General features: G+C 47.3%; 1 protein-coding gene across 13 annotated transcripts in view; it reads right to left on the bottom strand.

Moving 5' to 3' along the window:
* LOC119979506 overlaps positions 1–20242 on the bottom strand; it is a 72836-nt gene that overhangs the window by 26866 nt on the left and 25728 nt on the right. For 7 of the 13 annotated variants that reach the window (XR_005463747.1, XR_005463746.1, XM_038821822.1 and 4 more), the window contains 6 exons: positions 17136–17323; positions 14941–15128; positions 8841–8960; positions 4280–4460; positions 3899–4061; positions 2752–2942 (listed from right to left, as the gene is read on the bottom strand). Coding sequence is in view for 11 of the 13 variants with exons in the window: in XM_038821822.1 (XP_038677750.1) it covers positions 2752–2942; positions 3899–4061; positions 4280–4460; positions 8841–8960; positions 14941–15128; positions 17136–17323 (1031 nt within the window). In the remaining 2 variants the exon portion in view is untranslated. Of the gene's footprint in view, positions 1–2751; positions 2943–3898; positions 4062–4279; positions 4461–8840; positions 8961–14940; positions 15129–17135; positions 17324–17715; positions 17936–20242 lie in introns of all 13 variants that reach the window. The other 6 variants (XM_038821823.1, XM_038821825.1, XM_038821827.1 and 3 more) reach the window with 3 other exon arrangements.

Raw genomic sequence — 20242 nt, 5'->3', positions numbered from 1 at the left:
TACCTGGGGGTGCAGGTGGACAGGGACTGGGGGACTCTTCACAAGCATAATTTCACCAGACTTGTGGATCAGATGGAGGAGGAGTTCAAGAGGTGGGACATGCTGCCATTGTCGTTGGCGGGGACGGTGCAGTCCATCAAAATGACGGTGCTTCCGAGGTTCTTGTTCCTCTTTCAGTGCCTGCCCATCTTCATCCCCAGGGCCTTCTTTAGGAGGGTGACTAGCAGTATTTTGAACTTTGTGTGGGCACATGGAACTCCGAGAGTGAAGAGGGTTTTCCTGGAGCGAGGGAGGGATAGAGGCGGGCTGGAGCTGCCCAACCTTTTGGGGTACTATTGGGCGGCCAATTTGTCAATGGTGCGTAAATGGGTGATGGAGGAGGAGTGGGGGGATGGGGTGGGGGGGGGGGGGGGGGGGGTGGAAAAGACTGGAGATGGCGTCATGTAGAGGTACGAGCCTGGGTGCCTTGGCACCGGCGCTGTTGCCGCTCTCTCCTAAGAGGTATACCACGAGCCCGGTGATGGTGGCGACCCTAAGAATCTGGGGACAGTGGAGACGGCATCGGGGGGAAACAGGGGGCTCGATGGAGGCTCCATTAGGTGGAAATCATCGGTTCATCCCGGGGAACACTGATGGGGGATTTAGGGGGTGGCAAAGGGTGGGCATCAGTAAATTGAAGGACCTGTTTATTGGCGGGAGGTTTGCGGGCCTGGGGGAACTGGAAGATAAATTTGGGCTCCCCCAAGGGAACATGTTCAGATACTTGCAGGTAAAGGCGTTTGCTGGGCGACAGGTAGAGGAGTTCCCTTTTCTGCCCTCGAGGGGGGCGATGGACAGAGTGCTTTCGGGGGTGTGGGTCGGTGAGGGGAAGGTGTCTGACATTTATAAGGTAATGCAGGAGGTGGAGGAGTCGTCAGTGGAGGAGCTGAAGGCTAAATGGGAGGGGGAACTTGGGGAGCAGATAGAGGACGGGACTTGGGCGGATGCCTTGGAGAGAGTCAACTCTTCCTCTTCATGTGCGAGGCTTAGCCTCGTCCAATTCAAGGTGCTGCACCAGGCCCACATGTCCGGGACTAGGATGAGTAGGTTCTTTGGGGGTGAGGACAGGTGCACCAGGTGTTCGGGGAGTCCAGCGAATCATGCCCATATGTTTTGGGCATGCCCGGCACTGGAAGAATTCTGGAAGGGGGTGGCGGGGACGGTGTCGAGGGTGGTTGGATCCAGGGTCAAACCAGGGTGGGGACTCGCGATTTTTGGAGTTGCGGTGGAGCCGGGAGTGCAGGAGGCAAAACAGGCCGGTGTCCTGGCCTTTGCGTCCCTAGTAGCCCGGCGGAGGATCTTGATGCAGTGGAAAGATGCAAGGCCCCCAAGTGTGGAGACCTGGATCAGTGACATGGCGGGATTTATTGTAGTTTCTATTTTTTTTCTCTATGGTTATGTAACTTATCATTGTGTTAATGTAAGTTGTTGTTAATATGTTGTGTTGTTCAGAGGCAAAACAGCTAGCCGTTAAGCCATGGTTGCCGCAGAGGAACTTATGAAGGGTTCTAAAGGATGGTAACTTATTCAGTGAATCAGCAGCCTTCCATATGGAGTGAAGGAAGCATGCATTGGGTTAGAAGAGTGAAGGATGTGTGCTGGGGTATGAGGGAGGAAGCATCATAAGGAAATGCAGTCAGAGGTAATGGGGGGATTTAAAAGCAAGGATAAGAACTTTGAAGTTCTTTTTTATTGATTCGTGGGATGTGGGCATCACTGACCAGGCCAGCATTTATTGCCCATCCCTAATTGCCCTTGAGACGGTGATGATCAGCTATCTTCTTGAACCTCTGCAGTCCAGAAAGTGTAGATGCACCCCCAGTCTGTTAGCGAGGAGGTTCCAGGATTTTGACCCAGCAACAGTGAAGGAATGGCAATATAGTTCCAAGTCAGGATGGTGTGTGACTTGGTGGGAAACTTGCAGATGGTGATGTTCCCATGCATCTGCTGCCTTTGTCCTTCTTGGTGGCAGAGGTCATGGGTTCGGAGAGTGGAAATAGGAAGGCTGGCTTGGAAAAAAGTTGCAATTGTTCATTTTCTAATCAAATTTTGTTTCCCTATTTCCAAGTTTCACAGTTCAATGTTTCATTCAACTCATTGTTTCCGGTTTACATGACTATTGATGTGAAGCAAGGGGTAAGTCCAAGTTGGTCTCTTCGTGGAACATGGATGAACAGGAAGCTGGTTTCACTGACCCTGATATTCTCTGGCTAGGCCCTCCCACAAGACCCAATAGCATCAAACACTGTAACAATAGATGTGATACAACAAATAGCATCCTTTTAACTCCACCAGCAGGACTCAATGTGGACCCAAGCCAGCTCCCAGGCTCCATGCACGGCCTGTGTCATTAGTTGTTTTCAGGCGTAGCAACTGTGTGGCACTAAGATTGACCTCATTCGCCCTGGGCTGGCAATAGGAAGGGACAACAGGCAAGGTTCTCCCTTCTGATTATTGTCCAGCAGCTGTCACTTGTGCAAGGGAACTATTAGACTCAATTGTGATGCCTATTGTGGATGAATGGTTTTCCCAACAATCACCATCCAGGCACACACAAAGATTGGATATTCAAGTGTTGGAAAGCAGTTGGTTCTTGTGGAACTCACACTCGATGAGAGTCTCTTCAGGAGAGGTGATGAGGGGGGAAGAGGAAACGAAATAAATACCAACAAGAAAGAATTGGGTAGAACATCAGAACTAACACTCGTGTACCGTGCAAGCAGGGACCATTGGTGGAACCGCTCCACTCGGCGCACCTGTCGGAATTGGGCAACCCAGCATGCCAGATGCTGTTCAACAAGGTGCTTCTCCACTTTGTGCTGTAGCCACTTTCCTGCTTTCTCCAGATCAACTCTATTCGCTGGTATTGTTTCATGTAACCTGTGTGGTCGCAGCTCAGTCCCCTGCAAAACATCACAAATAATCAGTTGCACCCTTTGTGTTTGGATTTTAATTTAATGTCAACGAAAGCATAACACCTCAAAACAGGTGAGAAAAATTAACCTGCCTCACTGCACAGAGCAGTATATCAGTTAAAGCAGGATTGAGATTGTGCTGAATTGTGATTAAGGTATCACTGCTGGAAAAGTAAGACATTTAAAACGAGTGGGACCACGGTGTTAAGTAATGGGTTAAGAGACATTGCAATTAGTTTTCTCATTTATGTTAAGTGTTCAATGATTGTCTCATTTATGTTAAGTGTTCAATGATTGACACTGATATGTAAAGGGGCTTCAGGTGGACTCTGGAGCTTGTGATGATCTGTAGAGTTCTGTGCAGAGTGAGTTTGAACCATTAAAGGTGAGTTGGTGGAAAAGGAGCTGAACTCTTGCCTCTTCATACCACAGCATCTAGTACATTTTACACACGGGAGAGTTCTTTCGCCGAGAGGGCACAGTGGCAATGGGATGAGGGAATTTGAAGGGGAATTTCAGAAGCACTGCTGGTCCTTCCTGTCAGCACAATTAGTTTTTGGGCAAGTTTATCAAACCAGAGTCAGCTGGTCAGCTCAGTATCACAAAAGGCTACCCTAATCAGTGTCGGGCCTGTATTTATATGTCCATTTTGATATTTGCAGCATGTGTCCTGCATGCCTACGGAGGAGCCTGATCCAATATAGCAGGCAACACACATAGAGCGTGGAGATGGATATGTCTGCCATATTCGACATTTAGACAACGGTTTTATTTCTAGATCCTCTGGACTATCAGGAAAATTTCCATTTCAACTGTTCACAGAAATACCAACAGTTTCAGAATGTGCAGGAGATGACCTCAAACTTTGCTGCTTGGATGTTACTCGCTTGATCGATTTAGAAAACATTACAACTGGGAGTCACGGACACATATATTCTAGTTACCTGTTCAGGGCAGCTGCAGTTAGTGTCAGATGATCCCTCTGTATCCACTAATGTGACTGTGCAGTCCTGCTGAGGCAGATGTTTGCTGAATCTCAAATGGTGTTGGAATGGTTCCGCAGGCCAGAGTTGCAGAGCATCCTGCAATCGACTACATGTTGGGATCCTGCAAAGCTCACAGGATACAAGGTAATCAACTCAGTGCCATAATATGCACAGAAACACCTGGAAACCAATTCATTCCATGGGGACTTCACTCCCAAACATAGCCCCCACAGCATTCTTAAACTCAGCTGCTCTCGCTTCATGTCCAAATTAAAGTTTCCCCACAAGCAACCACATCCCCAGGCACTAACCTCACCCACTCCACATCCCATTTCATACCTATTCAATTGCACTTTATAAGTGTCCTTTCTCCAATCTTGGAGTGTTTCGTCAGGGCAGATACCGTCCAGTGATCGGGGCTCTCGGCATGATACCTGGATATTCTCCGCTTCGACACAGGTCTCACTTACTCCATCCTGGATAAATACATCATCCTTCCCATGACTCCAACAAGCAAAGGCTAAACAGAGACACACAAGCCAGTAAGTTTGAATGAAAGAACAAAAATCCTGAATTTACATTTGTGAGATGAGGGGCGAGATTCTCCCCTACCCGGCGGGGCGGGCGGTCCCGGCGCCGAGGAGTGGCGTGAACCACTCCGGCGTCAGGCCGCCCCAAAGGTGCAGAATCCTTCGCGCCTTTAGGGGCTAGGCCAGCGCCGAAGTGGTTTGCACCCCGCTGGCTGGAGCAGAAGGGGCTTAGCGCCATGCCAACCGGCAGCGAAGGGCCTCTGCGCGGCCAGTGCGAGTTGGCGCAAGTGCGGGAGCGCCAGCGTGTGCTGGCGTCATCACAACACATGTGCAGGGGGGGTTCATCTCTGCGTCGACCATCGTACCTTTAACACCAACCGATGTGGAGGAATGGAGTGCCCTCACGGCACAGGCCCGCCCGCGGATCAGTGGGCCCCGAGCGCAGGCCAGGCTACCGTGGGGGCACGGGGGCCAGATCCCCCCGAGGCCGCCCGTGCAGCCAGGTCCCGACTGTAAGTACCTACTCTAATTTATGGCGGCGGGACCGGCCCAAAAACGGACGGCTACTAGGCCCATCACAGGCCGGAGAATCACCGGGGGCGGGGGGGGAGGGGCGCTGCCAGCGGCCGCCGACCATCGCGATTCCCGTCCCCACCAAATCCCCGGCGCCGGAGAATTCGGCAGCCGGTGGAAGCGGGATTCACGCTGCCCCCTGGCAATTCTATTGCCACACCGTTGAGAGGAATAGTTGAGCCGTTATGATCTGGAATGCATTATCTGAAGGGTAGTAATATAGGATTCAATAATAACCTCCATGAGGGAATTACATAAATATGTAAAAGGTAAAAAAAATTGAAGTGCTATGGGAAAAGGGCAGGATAGTGAGAATAATCGGATAGCTGAAATAAGTGTTTTTTTATTAAATGTTTTTATTGATTGTCATGTTTTATAGTACGTGGTTATCATTGCCAAATCAAAGTTGTATTATTACAAATTTCCATCCAGTGGGGTTGATACCCCCAGACAGTGCAACACCTGTATATACAGCTGTGTTGTGATCTGGCGTGTCGGTGCCCCCACCCCCCCCCCCCCCCCCTCCAAAGACTTCCTCTACCCAGCTGGTGGCTACAAACAGGTCTTGGAAAACGTTCGTGAACGGCTTTCACATCATGTGCAAGCCCTTTTCGAACCCACTGATGATGAATTTTATTTTCTCCAGTTGCAGGAATTCTGACAGGTCGGACAGCCAGACTGCAGCTTTGGGTGGTGCTGCCGATCGCCAGCTAAGCAGGATTCTTTGGCGGGCAACTAGGGTGGCGAAGGCTAGGGTGTTGGCCCTCCTCACATAAAGAGTTCTGGCTGGTCTGAGACCCCAAAGACTGCCACTTTCGGGCATAGCTCCACCCTCACCTCCACACCTTGGAAATTGCCTCAAAGAGGTTTGTCAAGAACCTGACAAGTCTTGGGCAGGCCCAAAACATGTGGATGTGACAGTGTGGTTGGCCGGGCTTTCCTGGTACCGTTTACAAAATAATAGTATTTCTAAGAACATTTGAAGTAGGAGCAGATTGCCTCATGGCGCCGAGGACCCGAGTTCGATCGCAACCGACCCCGGGTTACTGTCCGTGTCGAGTTTGCACATTAACCCCGTGCCTGCATGGATCTCACCCCCACAAACCAAAAGATGTGTCAGGGTAGTGAATTGGCCACGCTAAATTGCCCCTTAATTGGAGAAAAAAGAATTGGGCACTCTAAATTTATTTTAAAAAAGAAATATGAGCAGATGTCGTCCATATAGCCCCTCGACTCTGCTCCACCATTCATACAACCATAGCTGATCTTTCACCTTAACTCCATTTTCCCATTTGCTCCCATATCCTTTGATACCCTGAATGATCAAAATGTGTTCATCTCAGCATTAAATATATTCAATGGTGGAGCATCTAGAACATTCTGGGGTCGAGAATTCCAAACATTCACAGCTATTTGAGTAAAAAGATTTATCTTTACATCAGTCCTAAATGATCAGCTCCTTATCCTCAGACTGTGCTTGAGACTCTGCAGACACAAGCAACACCCCCTCATTGTCTGCCCTGTAAAACCCCTTTTATGCTTCAATGAGATAGCCTCTCATCCTTCTAAATTAAAGAAAGTGTAGCCTCAATTTACACAGCCTCTAGTCATCAGAACTAATCTAGTGAACCTCTTGCTTTATCGCCTCCCAAGATAAATATATCCTTCCCTAGATCAAAACTGTTCATAGTTCTCTCATGTGGTCTCACCAAATCCATGTACAATTGTAGCAATACTTACTTATTCTTGTCTTCAAATCCCCCTGAAATAAACGTGCATGTGGTTTCTAAGAAATCACATGACTTCACAGCATAGATGTTGGAGGGGGGAGTTATTTGCTTATTTGAATTGCAATTCCTTAGCTGATGGGAAATACTGTGTGAAAGGCAAAGACCCTAGTTATTTACTGGAAATCTGACAAAGATGAGCTTAAAGCTCTGAATTTGTTTTTTGAACTGGGAATGAACTGAGATGGCGGAAAGCTGCCTAGCTCATGCTCTACTTGTCTTGCCTGAAATACAATGTGATTCTGAGTATCCAGCCAGGAATCCTCACCTCAGTGAAATTGGCTGTATTTCGAAACCCGAAAGGCCGAGGCAAGAGGGATAGGTCTGGTTCTATTCTTCTCCATGCCGAAGCTACGTTGGCGAGAACCTCCAGGCACCTACTGGGACTAGCAACCCAGCTTTACATAAGAGAGCACCAGCTCAATATTGTCAAAACCTGGGGCAGCACGGTGGCGCAGTGGGTTAGCACTGCGGCCTCACGGCGCCGAGGTCCCAGGTTCGATCCCGGATCTGGGTCACTGTCCTTGTGGAGTTTGCACATTCTCCCCATGTTTGCGTGGGTCTCACCCCCACAACCCAAAAATGTGCTGGCTAGATGGATTGGCCACGCTAAATTGCCCCTTAAGTGGAAAAAAAATTAATCGAGTACTCTAAATAAAAAAAAAGACATTGCCAAAACCCTGCAAACTTTATCCTTTTTTTATAAAGGTTTTTCTACAACCACCCATCACTGCAGAGGTCCTATTTGATAGTCCTTTGTGTGTGTGTGTGTGTGTGTGTGTGTGTGCACACGCGTGTACGTGGAATGTGCAAATTTTAAAGGGGATAAATAGTTACATTTCCAGATTACAAATTATACGTTAACCAGTTCTTGCAATTGTTTTACAAAAGTATTATTGTTTTATAATAAATCAATCATTCTGAATTTATTTTTTAAAAAGCCCAGGTAGAGTCTTATTCTGGGTCTAACAATAGCGAAGGTAAATAATTGGCCATTCTGGTGGGTGAATTAAACTTTTAAATTATGGTGTGGCCTGTGGAGTAGTGGGACTAGGAGAAGGACGCACCATCCGTGGCTAACTAAGGAATTTAAGGATAGTATCTAAATTAAAGGAAAGCTGTACAATTCCACAAAGATTATGGGCAGGTCAGACGATTAACGAGAATATGAAAGAATAATATCAAGGGAGAAATTAAAATACATGAGAAATCTGGCTAGAAACATAAAAAATATAGTAAGAGTTTCTGCAGGTATTTAAAAAGGAAAATAGTAATTCAAGTGAGCGTTGGTCCATTAAAGAGAGAGTCAGGGGATCAATCACGGAAAATAAGGAAATGGCAGATGAATTGAATGGATATTTTGCACTCAACTTCACTGTACAGGATACAAATCTGGCCCTAGGTCACTGTCCGTGTGGAGTTTGCACATTCTCCCCGTGCCTGCGTGGGTCTCACCCCCACAATCCAGAGATGTGCAGTAGGTGGATGAGCCACACTAAATTACCCCTTAATTGGAAAAAAATAATTGGGTACTCTAAATTTATATTTTTTTTAAAAGAGAATACAATTAACATCCCAGAATTAACCGTGAATCAAGTCAGGGGAGGGTTAAAACAATTACAATCCCCAGGGAGACAGTATTGAAAAAATGGTTAGACTGAAAGCTGGCAAGTCCCCAGATCCTGATGGATTTCACCTGAGGATCTTAATAAAGTGCCTGCTGAGATTGCAGATATATTGGTTTTGATTTTCCAAAATTTCCTGAATTCCGGAAAGAACCTATCAAATGGAAAATAACGAATGTAATTCCTCTATTTAAGAAATGAGGGAAACAAAAATCAGGAAACTACAGGTCAGTTGGCTTAACATCCATCAAAGAGAAAATACTGGAATTTGTGATTAGGAAGGTTGAAGCTGTGAATGAAGAAAATCTCAATTCAAACAGGCAGAGTCTTTGGGTGGCCGGGAGGCAGGCTGCCATTAGCCAGCAGTGGAATTTTCTGCTCTTGCCTTGGACAACTGGGTTTTCTGTTGAATGCACTAGTCTCCACCTGGAAACACGCGATGAGGGTGTGCTGTTGGCGGGATTGGAAGATTCCGTTGACGCAAACAGCTGGAGTTCCGGCCAATCTGATTTTGAGAGAAGAAAATTATTTTTGACCAATTTATTAGAGTTCTTTGAGGGGGTAACAAACAACATGGATCAAGGGGAAACTTGTGGATGTGGTGTACGTAAGAGTTCCAGAAATCAATTGATAAGTGCCACAACAAAGTTTACGACACAAAATAAGAACCCATGGTGTAGAGCATAATATAGTAGCATGGATAGGGGATCGTTAGCTAACAGGAAACAGAACATGCAAAATATGGCCATTTACAGGTTGGCAAAATGTAATGAGTGGAGTGCCACATGGATCAGTGCGCGGGTCTCAACTATTTGCAATCTATACCAATGATTTGGATAAAGGGACTGAATACATAGTTGCTAAATTTGCTGATGACACAATGATAGGTAGGAAAGTAAATTATGAAGAGGACATATTTGCAAAGGAATACAAATAGGTTAGGTGAGTGGGCAAAAAATTGACAGATGGTATATTACATAAGAAAATATTAACTTGTCCACTTCGGCAGGAAATATAGAAAGTAGAATATTATCTAAATATAAAGAGAATGCAGAACTCTGAAGTACTTTTTTGAAATAAATTTAAAGTACCCGATTCATTTTTTCCCAATTAAGGGGCAATTTCACATGGCCACTCCAGCTACTCTGCACATCTTTGGGTTGTGGGGGTGAGATCCACGCAGACACGGGAGAATGTGCAAACTCCACAAGGAGAGTGACCTGGGCCAGGATCGGACCTGGGTCCTGGGCGTCTTGAGGCAGCAGTACTAACTACAGAACTCTGAAGTACAAAGGGATCTGGGTGTCCTAGTACATGAATCACAAAACTGTAGAATGCAGGTAGAGTAAGTGATTAGGAAGGCAAATAGGATGTTGCTGTTCTTGCACAGTGAATGGAATATAAAAGTATACAGTCTTGGTTTTCTTATTTAAGAAAGGACATCATTATATTAGCAGTTCAGAGAAGGATCACTAAACTCATCACTGGAATGAGGGGTCTATCTAAGACATTGGACAGGCTGGGTCTGTATCTACTGAAGTTTAGAAGGAGGAGTGGTGATCGCATTGAAACATAAGATTCTGAGGGAGCTTGGCAGAGCGAATGCTGAAAGGAGATTTCCATTGTGGGAACGGCCAGAACAAGAGGACACAGTTTAAAAGTAGAGGTCTCCGATTTAAGACCAGGAAGAGGAGAAATATTCTTCTTTCATAAGTCATGAGTTGGTGAAACACTTCGCCAGAGAGTGGGAGAGGCAAGGTAATTGATTGTCTTTTAAGTTAGAGATAGTTAAGATTCTTGATTAAAGAAGTCAGAGGGTATTAGGGTCAGGGGGAAATGCTATTGAGGCCACAATCAGGCTCAAGGACGAATGGTCTACTCTTGTTCCTAACTCATATGTTTGTGTATTCACCTGAGGGCAGATACAGCCTAGATTTAATGTTGAATCAAAAGATGGCAGCCCAGACAGTGCAGCATTATTTTAATACCACATTGTACTGTCCTGGTGTGGGTTTGAACCCGCAACCTCCTCACTCAGAGACACGAATGATACCAACTGACCCACGCCTGACGCACATACGATTGTAAAGAGCTGGCAAAAACACAATGGGCTGAATGGTCTCCTTGCTGAACAAATGAATTAATATCAAGGTCTTGCTTTTCATGATTTTCTTTTACTGAATTTAAGACACCAACCATTCTAAATCATCCGAATATCCAGGCTCACGGATACCAGTGAATCACTGCATTACGTGGTATCAATCACCAGAGGGTACCAGTGAGCTGGGTAAATGTGGTGGAAAGGAGATTAATACTCAGCAATTTATAATTTTTTTTTCAACTGTCAGGTTCACTGCAGAATCGGATCAGAGCAGCAGATCCTGGACTATATGCTGCTAGAAATAGTTACTTGAATATTTTAGGCATAGAATGTTTACTAAGACCAAACAGGAGTATACACAGTGAGCAGAATGAGAACCATGCTGAATATGTTCAAGGTTTGCTAATCAAATTACATCAAATTGAGCATACAGAAACAGGACCTGTGGCCTAACTGGTACAGAACATAGAACATAGAAAAATACAGCACAGAACAGGCCCTTCGGCCCACGATGTTGTGCCGAACTTTTGTCCTAGATTAGGAACAAATTAATCTACACGCCATCATTCTATTGTAATCCATGTACCTATCCAATAACCGCTTGAAGGCCCCTAATGTTTCCGACTCAACTACTTCCACAGGCAGTGCATTCCATGCCCCCACTACTCTCTGGGTAAAGAACCTACCTCTGACATCCCCCTTTATCTTCCACCATTCACCTTAAATTTATGTCATCTTGTAATGGTTTGTTCCACCGGGGGAAAAAGTCTCTGACTGTCTATTCCCCTGATCATCTTATAAACCTCTATCAAGTCGCCCCTCATCCTTCTCCGTTCTAATGAAAAAAGGCCGAGCACCCTCAACCTTTCCTCATAAGACCTTCCCTATCTTATTGTAAACTTTGATCGAAAGGAGATGATGGCTGAGACGAAGGAGGGGTGGAGGAGGCGATGGCCCGGTAAAGGCGGCGGTGTTGAAGGTGTCGGCCGAGGTATGGGAGCAAGCGGGTGAGGAGCTGCAGAGGGTGGTAAGGGCCAATAAAGGACTCAGAGCTGGGGTGGAGGGCCTGGAGAGCAAGTGGAGGTGCCAGAATCTACGAAATGTGTGCTTGTCTGAGGGGGTGGAAGGTCCGAGGTCAACTGAGTACGTCACAAAGATGTTGGCAGAGTTGTTGAGGGAGGGGAAGAATTCCCAATATGATAGGGCTCATAAGGTCCAAGCCGAAAGCAAACGAGCTGCCAAGGGCGGTCATAATTTGCTTTCACAAGTTCCATGTTAAAGAGAAGGTCCTGGGTTGGGCAAAGCAAAGGCTCGAGGTGAAGCAGGACAGAGTTGGTATTCAAATATACCAGGACATGACAGTGAAGCTGGCGAGAAGGTGGGCGCAGGTTGGCCGGCTCCAACCTGCGCATGAGCGGTTGCCGTCGTCCCCTCCGCTGCCCCGCAAGACATGGCGGTTTGATCTTGCAGGGCGGCGGAGGGAAAAGAGTGCATCACTTAGAGACGCCAGCCCGACGATCGGTGGGCACCGATCGCGGGCCAGTCACCTCACGAGCACGCCCGTGGTGCTCGATCCTCTCTCCGCCCCCCACTGGCCCCACACTTACCTGTTGCGCGATGTTCACGCCGGCAGCGACCAGTGTGGTTGCCGCCGGCGTGAACCGGTCGGGGTCGTCAGGCCGCTTGGCCCATCCGGGCCGGAGAATCGCCGGTCGCCGTGAAAAACGGCGAGCGCCGATTCTCCGAGCAGCGTGTCGCAAAACGCGTCACACCATTTTGGGGGGGTGGGAGAATCGCGGGGGGGCGATATTGCCAGGGCGGCGTAGCGTGATTCGCCCGGCCCTCCCGCGATTCTCCCCCCCCCCGGCGTGGGGAGCGGAGAATCGCGACCGTGGTGTCTTTTTTTTAAGTTTAGAGTACCCAATTAATTTTTTCTAATTAAGGGGCAATTTAGTGTTGCCAATCCACCTACCGCACACATCTTTGGGTTGTGGGGATGAAACCCATGCAAAGACGTGGAGAATATACAAACTCCACACAGACAGTGACCCAGAGCCAGGAACCAACGTGGGACCTTGGCATCCTGAGACAACGGTGCTAACCACTGCGCCACCATGCTGCCCATGGGAGATGTGTTTTCAAGAGGAAGTGGATGGGGGGGGATTCGGGGGGTTCGACAGCAACAAAAGGATGGGGCGTGTCAGGCCCAAAGGACAGGGCCTGGGCTTATTATGATTGCGAATAGGAGGGGCCTGGGGGGGGGGGGGGGGGGCAGTTAGAATAGTTATAGAACATACAGTGCAGAAGGCGAGGCCATTCAGTCCATCGAGTCTGCACCGGCCCACTTAAGTCCTCACTTCCACCCTATCCCCGTAACCCAATAGCCACTCCTAACCTTTTTGGTCACTAAAGGCAATTTATCATGGCCAATCGACCTAACCTGCGCGTCTTTAGACTGTGGGAGGAAACCGGAGCACCTGGAGGAAACCCACGCAGACATGAGGAGAATGTGCAGATTCCGCACAGACAGTGACCCAGCAGGGAATTGAACCTGGGTTCCTGGCGCTGTGAAGCCACAGTGCTATCTACTTGTGCTACCGTGCTGCCCTCATGAGAGATGGGAAGTTCTTACACCCGAGGGAAGAGGAATATTCGTTTTTCTCCCCCATACATAAAGTGTACTCGAGGATAGAATTTTTCCTGGCGCGTGAGGCACTATTAGCTGGGGTTGGGAGGTCGGAATATTCAGCAATAGTAATTTTGGACCATGCTCCACATTGGTGAATGTGGTTTTGGAGACAGGGATGGCCCATAGGCCAGGGTGGAAAATGGACGTGGGGTTGTTAGTGGATCAAAGTTTACAATAAGATAGGGAAGGTGATCAAGGAATATGGGGGGTTTAATTGCACAGGGGAAGTTTCGCAGTCGCTGGTTTGGGAGGCTCAAAAGGCAGTAGGGAGGGGAGAGATGATCTCGTTCAAGGCTAAGGTGAAACAGGAGGAGGAAGAGGAGCCCAAAAATTGACAGAGGAAATTCGAGAGGTGGACCGCCAACGACAGAGGGAGGTTGCCCCACCTTTAGCAAATCGGCCTCGTGAAACTAGTCACCAAAGAGTGAAATTATGTTTCAGAGCCCACCCCAATCCCGGGCAATGTGCACTCTCAAGTACAAAGTGGGTTTCCGTCAAACGGTTATACCACAACCCCAGCTGTTCCTCTCTATCTATTTAGTAGTACGGTGACCAGAACTATGCACGGTACCTTAAGTATGGCCTAACCAAGGTTGTTTAACATAACCTCTCTGCCTTTCAATTCTATTCCTCTCAAAATGAAGCCTTTGGTTTGCAGTTTAGGCCTGTGTAAACCTGTATTGCCACTTTTAATGATGTGTATCAGCAGTGCTTGATCCCTTTCATCCTTCACCCTATTTACACCACTTTTCCAGGAATTTTGCAACAGTCTGTGGCTTCCGTATTCCTCGCATGAAAATGCACCACCTCATGCTTTTCTATTTTTAAATGAATTTGTCAATTACATGCCCATTCTGCAAGTTTATGAACATTGTTTTTCTTCCCACCTTTCTCATTATATTAACTATCCTCAACCCCCTCTCAAATTTGCTATAATGTAAATATATGCAAATTGAGATGTAAATCAGTAGTGACAGCTGGCCTCCTTTGAATAAGTTATCCTCTGCGGCAGTAATGTACTGAGAATAGGTGAAAACTTGGCGGCATTAGGTCAATCCATCAAAAAGAAAAAGACCTGTTCTTGTTCCTTAAAAATTCTGCTCATGCAAGGCTCTCTTCGTTGCCCATTAACGATGAACATTCGGATTGCTGTCACATTAATGGACAGCCGTCTGTAATTTAAAACAGCAATTCTAAGGGGATAAAAGACATTGTATGGTTTCATCGAGAGAACAAGGATCTCCAGAGTCCTGGCAACACAATGCAATCCAACTCCCCAGTGCAATACAAAGGGAGTGCCTCACTATCAGAGATGCTGCCTTTTGGATGAGATGTTAAAACGAGGCCCCGCCCGCCTGCCTGCATTGGACTATTCAAGGAGCTGGGGAGTTCTCCTCAGTACCCTGGCCACAGCTCATCCCACACCCAACAGCTTGGAAACAGATTATCACACCGCTGCTTGGGGAGGTTTGCTGTGTCAAAACTAACTGCTGCATTATATTACACAGTGACCACACTTCAAAAATACTGAACTGGCTGCAAAGCCCTTTGGGACGTCCCAGGTTCATGAAAGGCGCTGTAACAATGCAGGTTATACAATTTTAAAAACTAAAATGGCATGAGCATATCTGTACTGTTGCAACACTGCTAGCATAGTGTTACAAAGCGGCACTTTTTTTTTTTAAATACCCAAACCTGTAGTTTGTTGATGTGTTTGTGTGTGGCACAATTGGAAAAGATGCAGATTCTCTCCACGTTTTAGCTGTAACATTGAGCGCCACTGCAGGAAGAAACTCCGCAAACTCTCTATCTGTCTCCTCTCCAGTGCCTGTTGGCAGGCAATCTTTTGTCCACAAAAACGTGCCCATGCATCAAAGCAAGCACTGGGAACAGAAACACACAAAATACAGGTCAGTGGTGTGGTGGCACACAGATTGCACAACCAGCATATGCAGAGCTGAAAATCATTTGCACTTTACTGCATCACAGCAATTTCACTTAACCCCTTGTAATTAATGTAAACACCAACACCTTCACCCCAGCGAGTGCACCACACTCCACACAAAGGGACAAATACACACAAAATAGATTGCAGATACAGGAGTTACCGCATGCTGACATTACCATCTCCTGGCTTCCTCCTGCTTCAACCAAGCATTTCTGCTGCTCTGGGTGAAGTTTAGAGGATGTTTGAGTCCCTTGTTTTGACCTCCTCACCTCCCTGAAAGCACTGAGATTGATTCCCTGCGTGCTGGTTGTCCTCCCTAAATGCAATTCTTCATGTGTACCTTAACTGAGTGGCAAAAGAGTAGCTGACTTCAGAATTGAGATAACCCTGTCCTATGGCAGATATCTACACATGTGGGCTTCCCAGCAACAATCAGTGGAGAGTTACCCGAAACAGAGATTCTTTCCTAGTCCAGGGCAAGAAGCCTGACGTCGCCCTAACCTTATGATGTGGGATACGGGGGACTCAAAGATACCCTTACTGGTAAGTTGGGGTGTGGGGGGGAGGGGTATTTTTCAATGTCGCTTGCTGAGTACATTGGATACCTTTAGGCTCCTTTTGTCACCTGGTGTCAAAGATGGCAAAACCCAAGGGCAGCACGGTGGCACAGTGGTTAGCACTGTTGCCTCATGGCGCTGAGGACCAAGGTTCGATCCCAGCCCCGGGTCACTCCCCGTGTCTGCATGGGACGCACCCCCACAACCCAAAAAGATGTGCAGGGAAGGTGGATTGGCCACGCTAAATTACCCCTGTATTGGGAAAAAAAGAATTGGGTACTTTAAATTATTTTTTTTTTAAACCCTACTGATTGCAATCAAACTCATTCCAAATTAGAACATTTGATGCCAAGTGACCGCTGGTTGTTTTGAGTGCACTGAACGCAAAAATGATGTGAACATTTTCAGGTAGAGATGACACTTACAGGGAGAGATAACACAGAGTATTCTGTGTATTCTGTATGTTTATTCCTGCTCTATTAACTTGCTTCCTCCAAGCAACAAATATGTGGTGGTAAAGAAATTGCCCCAGAGCACATTCCAGGACTCTCCCGGCACGTTCTCTGGTCTGCCTCCTTTGTTTCATGAACCTGACCCATGACAGCAGCACCTGTCTACAAACCAACTCCAACCTCTGTCTCCATGTCAGATTCAAGCTGCACTCACAGTTAGAAGGCACAGGTAGGTCACAGTGTATGACCAACACGGGCTCAAACAGACACTAAATGGAATAAACTGGATGAACAAGCATAGTGCAGAGCAAAGGCTCCTATAGAGTGCTGATACGTTGCATCAATTCCATGTATCCATTAGTGTCAGGACAAGCACACATCCTTCAGGGTGTGAAGCTTAAAAATTCTTTCTTCAAACATGAGACGCAAACCTCTAGAAGTCAAATCCCTGCCGGGTAGACCACACTTTAAAGCAGTTTATAGTCAGAGCTGATTGCTGCACACCTACACTACATGTGGGAGTAGAAGCAGCTGGTTCTCTATTATTTACATAATTCATGTTGACTGGTTACGTTCACAGTTCATCTTCAGACAAGTCACCAACTCTTAATACCGACATGTTTGAATTTCAGCCTGGTTTCTGATTATGAAACCATGAAGCTTCTATCCCAAAAGATTTCACATGTGTGGTACTGCTGCATGGTGCAATGGGCCAATACTGTAGCAAGACATCACTCAAGCAACAAAGCAGCAGCATTCCTGATAATCCTGTGGGTACATACTATGCCTGATGTGGTACTGAACTTCATTGGCAGGAAGGCGCCAGGATCAGTTCTATTCCCTGCACCATGAGGTGAATTATAGAACCGTTATATAACGTTTGGCATATGTCAATTGCCTTTGCATTATTGTGGTGCCAATATTCACACTTACTGCCCATGCAGACTGGCCAAGCTCAGTAATTGTGCAGCCTCTTGTTGATTCCTCCAGAGTTTGTAAGTTTTCGTCCTAATCAACTGCAGTGTGACCGGCTTCCTCGGGTGAATAGTACAGAATTTGTCAGTTGTGTTTGGAGCTCCTGTCACCAGCTGACACTGACTGGGCCTGGCTGCAACTGTCCACTGTTCAGGGGAGCGGGTATGGAGAAAATTTACAACATAATCACTTTCACAAAGTTTCTATAAAGGGAGATAGTACACTGAAATTTTTATTTCAAGCTTTTAACGGTGGAGGAGGAAAGGAGCTGCAAATATGTTTCAATTGAAACTAATACATTTTGGAGGTTCAGTTCAGATATCTGTGGCTTTTGTGCTACAAATTACTCTCACAGGTGAATCCTAACTCTCTGTGCCCTAGGATGTGCTCAGATACCCAGGTTAAGATATAGTTGCCCAAGGAGGAACAGATGATCTCTGCTATGGGTTTTATCCTATTTTAAGTAGGAAAATGATTCTACTTGTGACAGCCTGTGAATTTTTTAATCTTGTGAGATTTGGGCGATTGCTATACTCACTCGCTTAAAGGAATGAGCCAGGAGCCGTGCGCGTTGCCTTCTCTCCAGCAATTTCTCCTGTATCTTGGAAAATTGCACAGCCCAGTGCAATGCATGCAGACCCTTCCGCAGCAACTGGCGTTCCTGCAAAGATACAGCTGCAGCATAGCGCTGCTGCGCAAAGCAGTTCCAGGCACTGAGACACCGTAACAGGAGCCGATGGTGATACAGCTTCAGATACCTGAAACAAAGAAATTTCAAAGACTCTCTCACATTTTTTTTGTTTTGTTTTGTTAAAATAAATTTAGTGTACCCAATTATTTTTTTCCAATTAAGGGGCAATTTAGCGTGGCCAATCCACCTAACCTGCACATTTTCTTTGGGTTGTGGGGCGAAACCCACACAAACACAGGGAGAATGTGCAAACTCCACACGGACAGTGACCCAGAGCCGGGATTGAACCTGGGACCTCGGCGCCGTGAGGCAGCAGTGCTACTCACTGCGCCACCATGCTGCCCTCTCTCTCATACATTTAGCTGCATTGTCAAGCTGACCAACGTGCCCTATTCATTGCATCAATCTCCTGTGTAACTATTAAGTTAAGCGAATTCTCTCTTTCTAGACGAGACCGATATTCTCTGGAGTTTAGAAGAATGAGAGGTGATTCAACTGGAATATATAAAATTCTAAAGGGGCTTAACAGGGGAGATGCTGAGAAATTGCTTCCCCTATCTTCGGAATACAGATCTCAGGGTCACAGTCTCAGAATAAGGGGTTGGCCTTATATAACTGAGACGAGGATAAAGTTCTTTACTCAAAGGGTTACATATCTTTGGAATTCTCTATTCCAGAGATCCATAGATACTCAGTCATTAAGTATATTCACGATAGAGGCTGGGTACTAAGGGAATTAACAGGTCGGTGGAGTTGTGATAGAATTTCAGCCTTCATCTTGTTGAATGGCAGAGCAGGACTGAAGGCCTATTTAGGTTGCTCCTACACCTGTTTCTTATGTCCCTATGCTTTCCCTTCCTATCCTTAAGACACTAACTCTCACTGGAGTTCAAATTGCCTCCACTCAGAGTTTCTTTGGGGTTCAGGCCCCCTGAAAGGCCTACGGTTCAGAACATTCCTCCCTGAAGATGCTGGGATTCAGGCCGCCACCAGTCAACCAGCTGCAGTGACCATCACGGACACCAAAAACGAGCGCCCTCCTCCTCCGCAAGGACATGGCACAGGTGCCTCACCGTCTCCTTGTCAAGACGGAGCCTCCTGCGGCACATGCTGTCCTTCAACTCTGTGTTCCACCAGCCACGCCTGTACACCTTGGCTGTCACCAGCATCCTCCTCTGACTCTCTCCCCAGACTGATGGGCGGCCCTGTCTACAGGGTATGTGCAGCATCTGACCACCTGGTCTGCCACCAGTGCCATGAGGGCTGCTGCTGCGGGGTCAACAACACCATCCATGTTGGAATTGTAAGGAATTGGAGAACGAGAGAGATTGACAATCTGTTAGGGCTTCCGCCCCAGGACCCTCATATCCCCCGAACCTCCTCCATCATTACCTGTCTTGCCTTCTCTCAGAGTTCCATCCACCGAGCCTGTTGTGCTGGAGAACCCCACACTGCACACCCACCCCCGGCCACAGCAGGAGCCCCTGGACCCCAAAACCCAGGTCCCTGCCAGGAACACTCGGGGGCAGTGTTACTGTGGCCTCCCATGATCAACACACTCACGCTCTGGTCGCGGGGAGCCCAGCTCTTGGGTGTTTGATTGTCGGCTGCAGCCTCTGTGGCACTGATGTCCCCAGGGTTCAGGCAAAGTGTCCAGGCCTCAGTTTGATTAGAATGCAAGGCAATAATACTCATCTGAGACATGGGATGTGTAACCCCACAAGAATGGATTTGCGAGCTGTGAAGTGCTCACATAATCAACACTGCTAATTCCTTGTTAGCAATAGCCTGCAGCTGTGCAGCTAGAGGCTGCTCACAGTTGAAGGGAGTTAAAGTGACCTTCAGCAATAACCGTGAACAGGGCTCTTTCCTGGGAGCGATTGGTAGGACAGACATGCAGCAGTTATAGCTGCCCTGTTATAGGTAAACGCAATAGATGCTTAGCAGATGCTAAGCCCCTCATTCCGCACCCACCCCCACCCCCAGGAGCGGCCCCCAATCTATGACACCCAGCCCCCTGCAACACCACCCCCTCCATCTCCCACCCACAGGCACTGGAGAAACAGCTCCTGCCCCAGGCCACATGCTGGGGAATGGTAATGGCTACTCACCTCCTCAGCAGCCATTGCGCTAGCTTCCCGTATTTAAAAAGTGCTAAACGGCGCCTACGTGACCTCTCACTGGGCAGTCTGTTAGTTCCCGGGAAAACCATTAGATTGGACTTACATTCCGCTAATGAGATGGCGACTGATTTTAATTGGAGTCAACTGGTGTCTTGCCATGTCTGGACAGGATCCGGAAGCCACCATCAGGAATATGTCGGTTAGATCGCGAACTGATTCGTGCCCAGCACGGATCCTGATTTTGGCCTCTC

The sequence above is a fragment of the Scyliorhinus canicula genome, chromosome 16, assembly GCF_902713615.1.
Source record: "Scyliorhinus canicula chromosome 16, sScyCan1.1, whole genome shotgun sequence".
NCBI lineage: Eukaryota > Metazoa > Chordata > Chondrichthyes > Carcharhiniformes > Scyliorhinidae > Scyliorhinus > Scyliorhinus canicula.
Note: the sequence above shows the minus strand (reverse complement) of the source record. Positions and strands in the feature narration are given on the sequence as shown.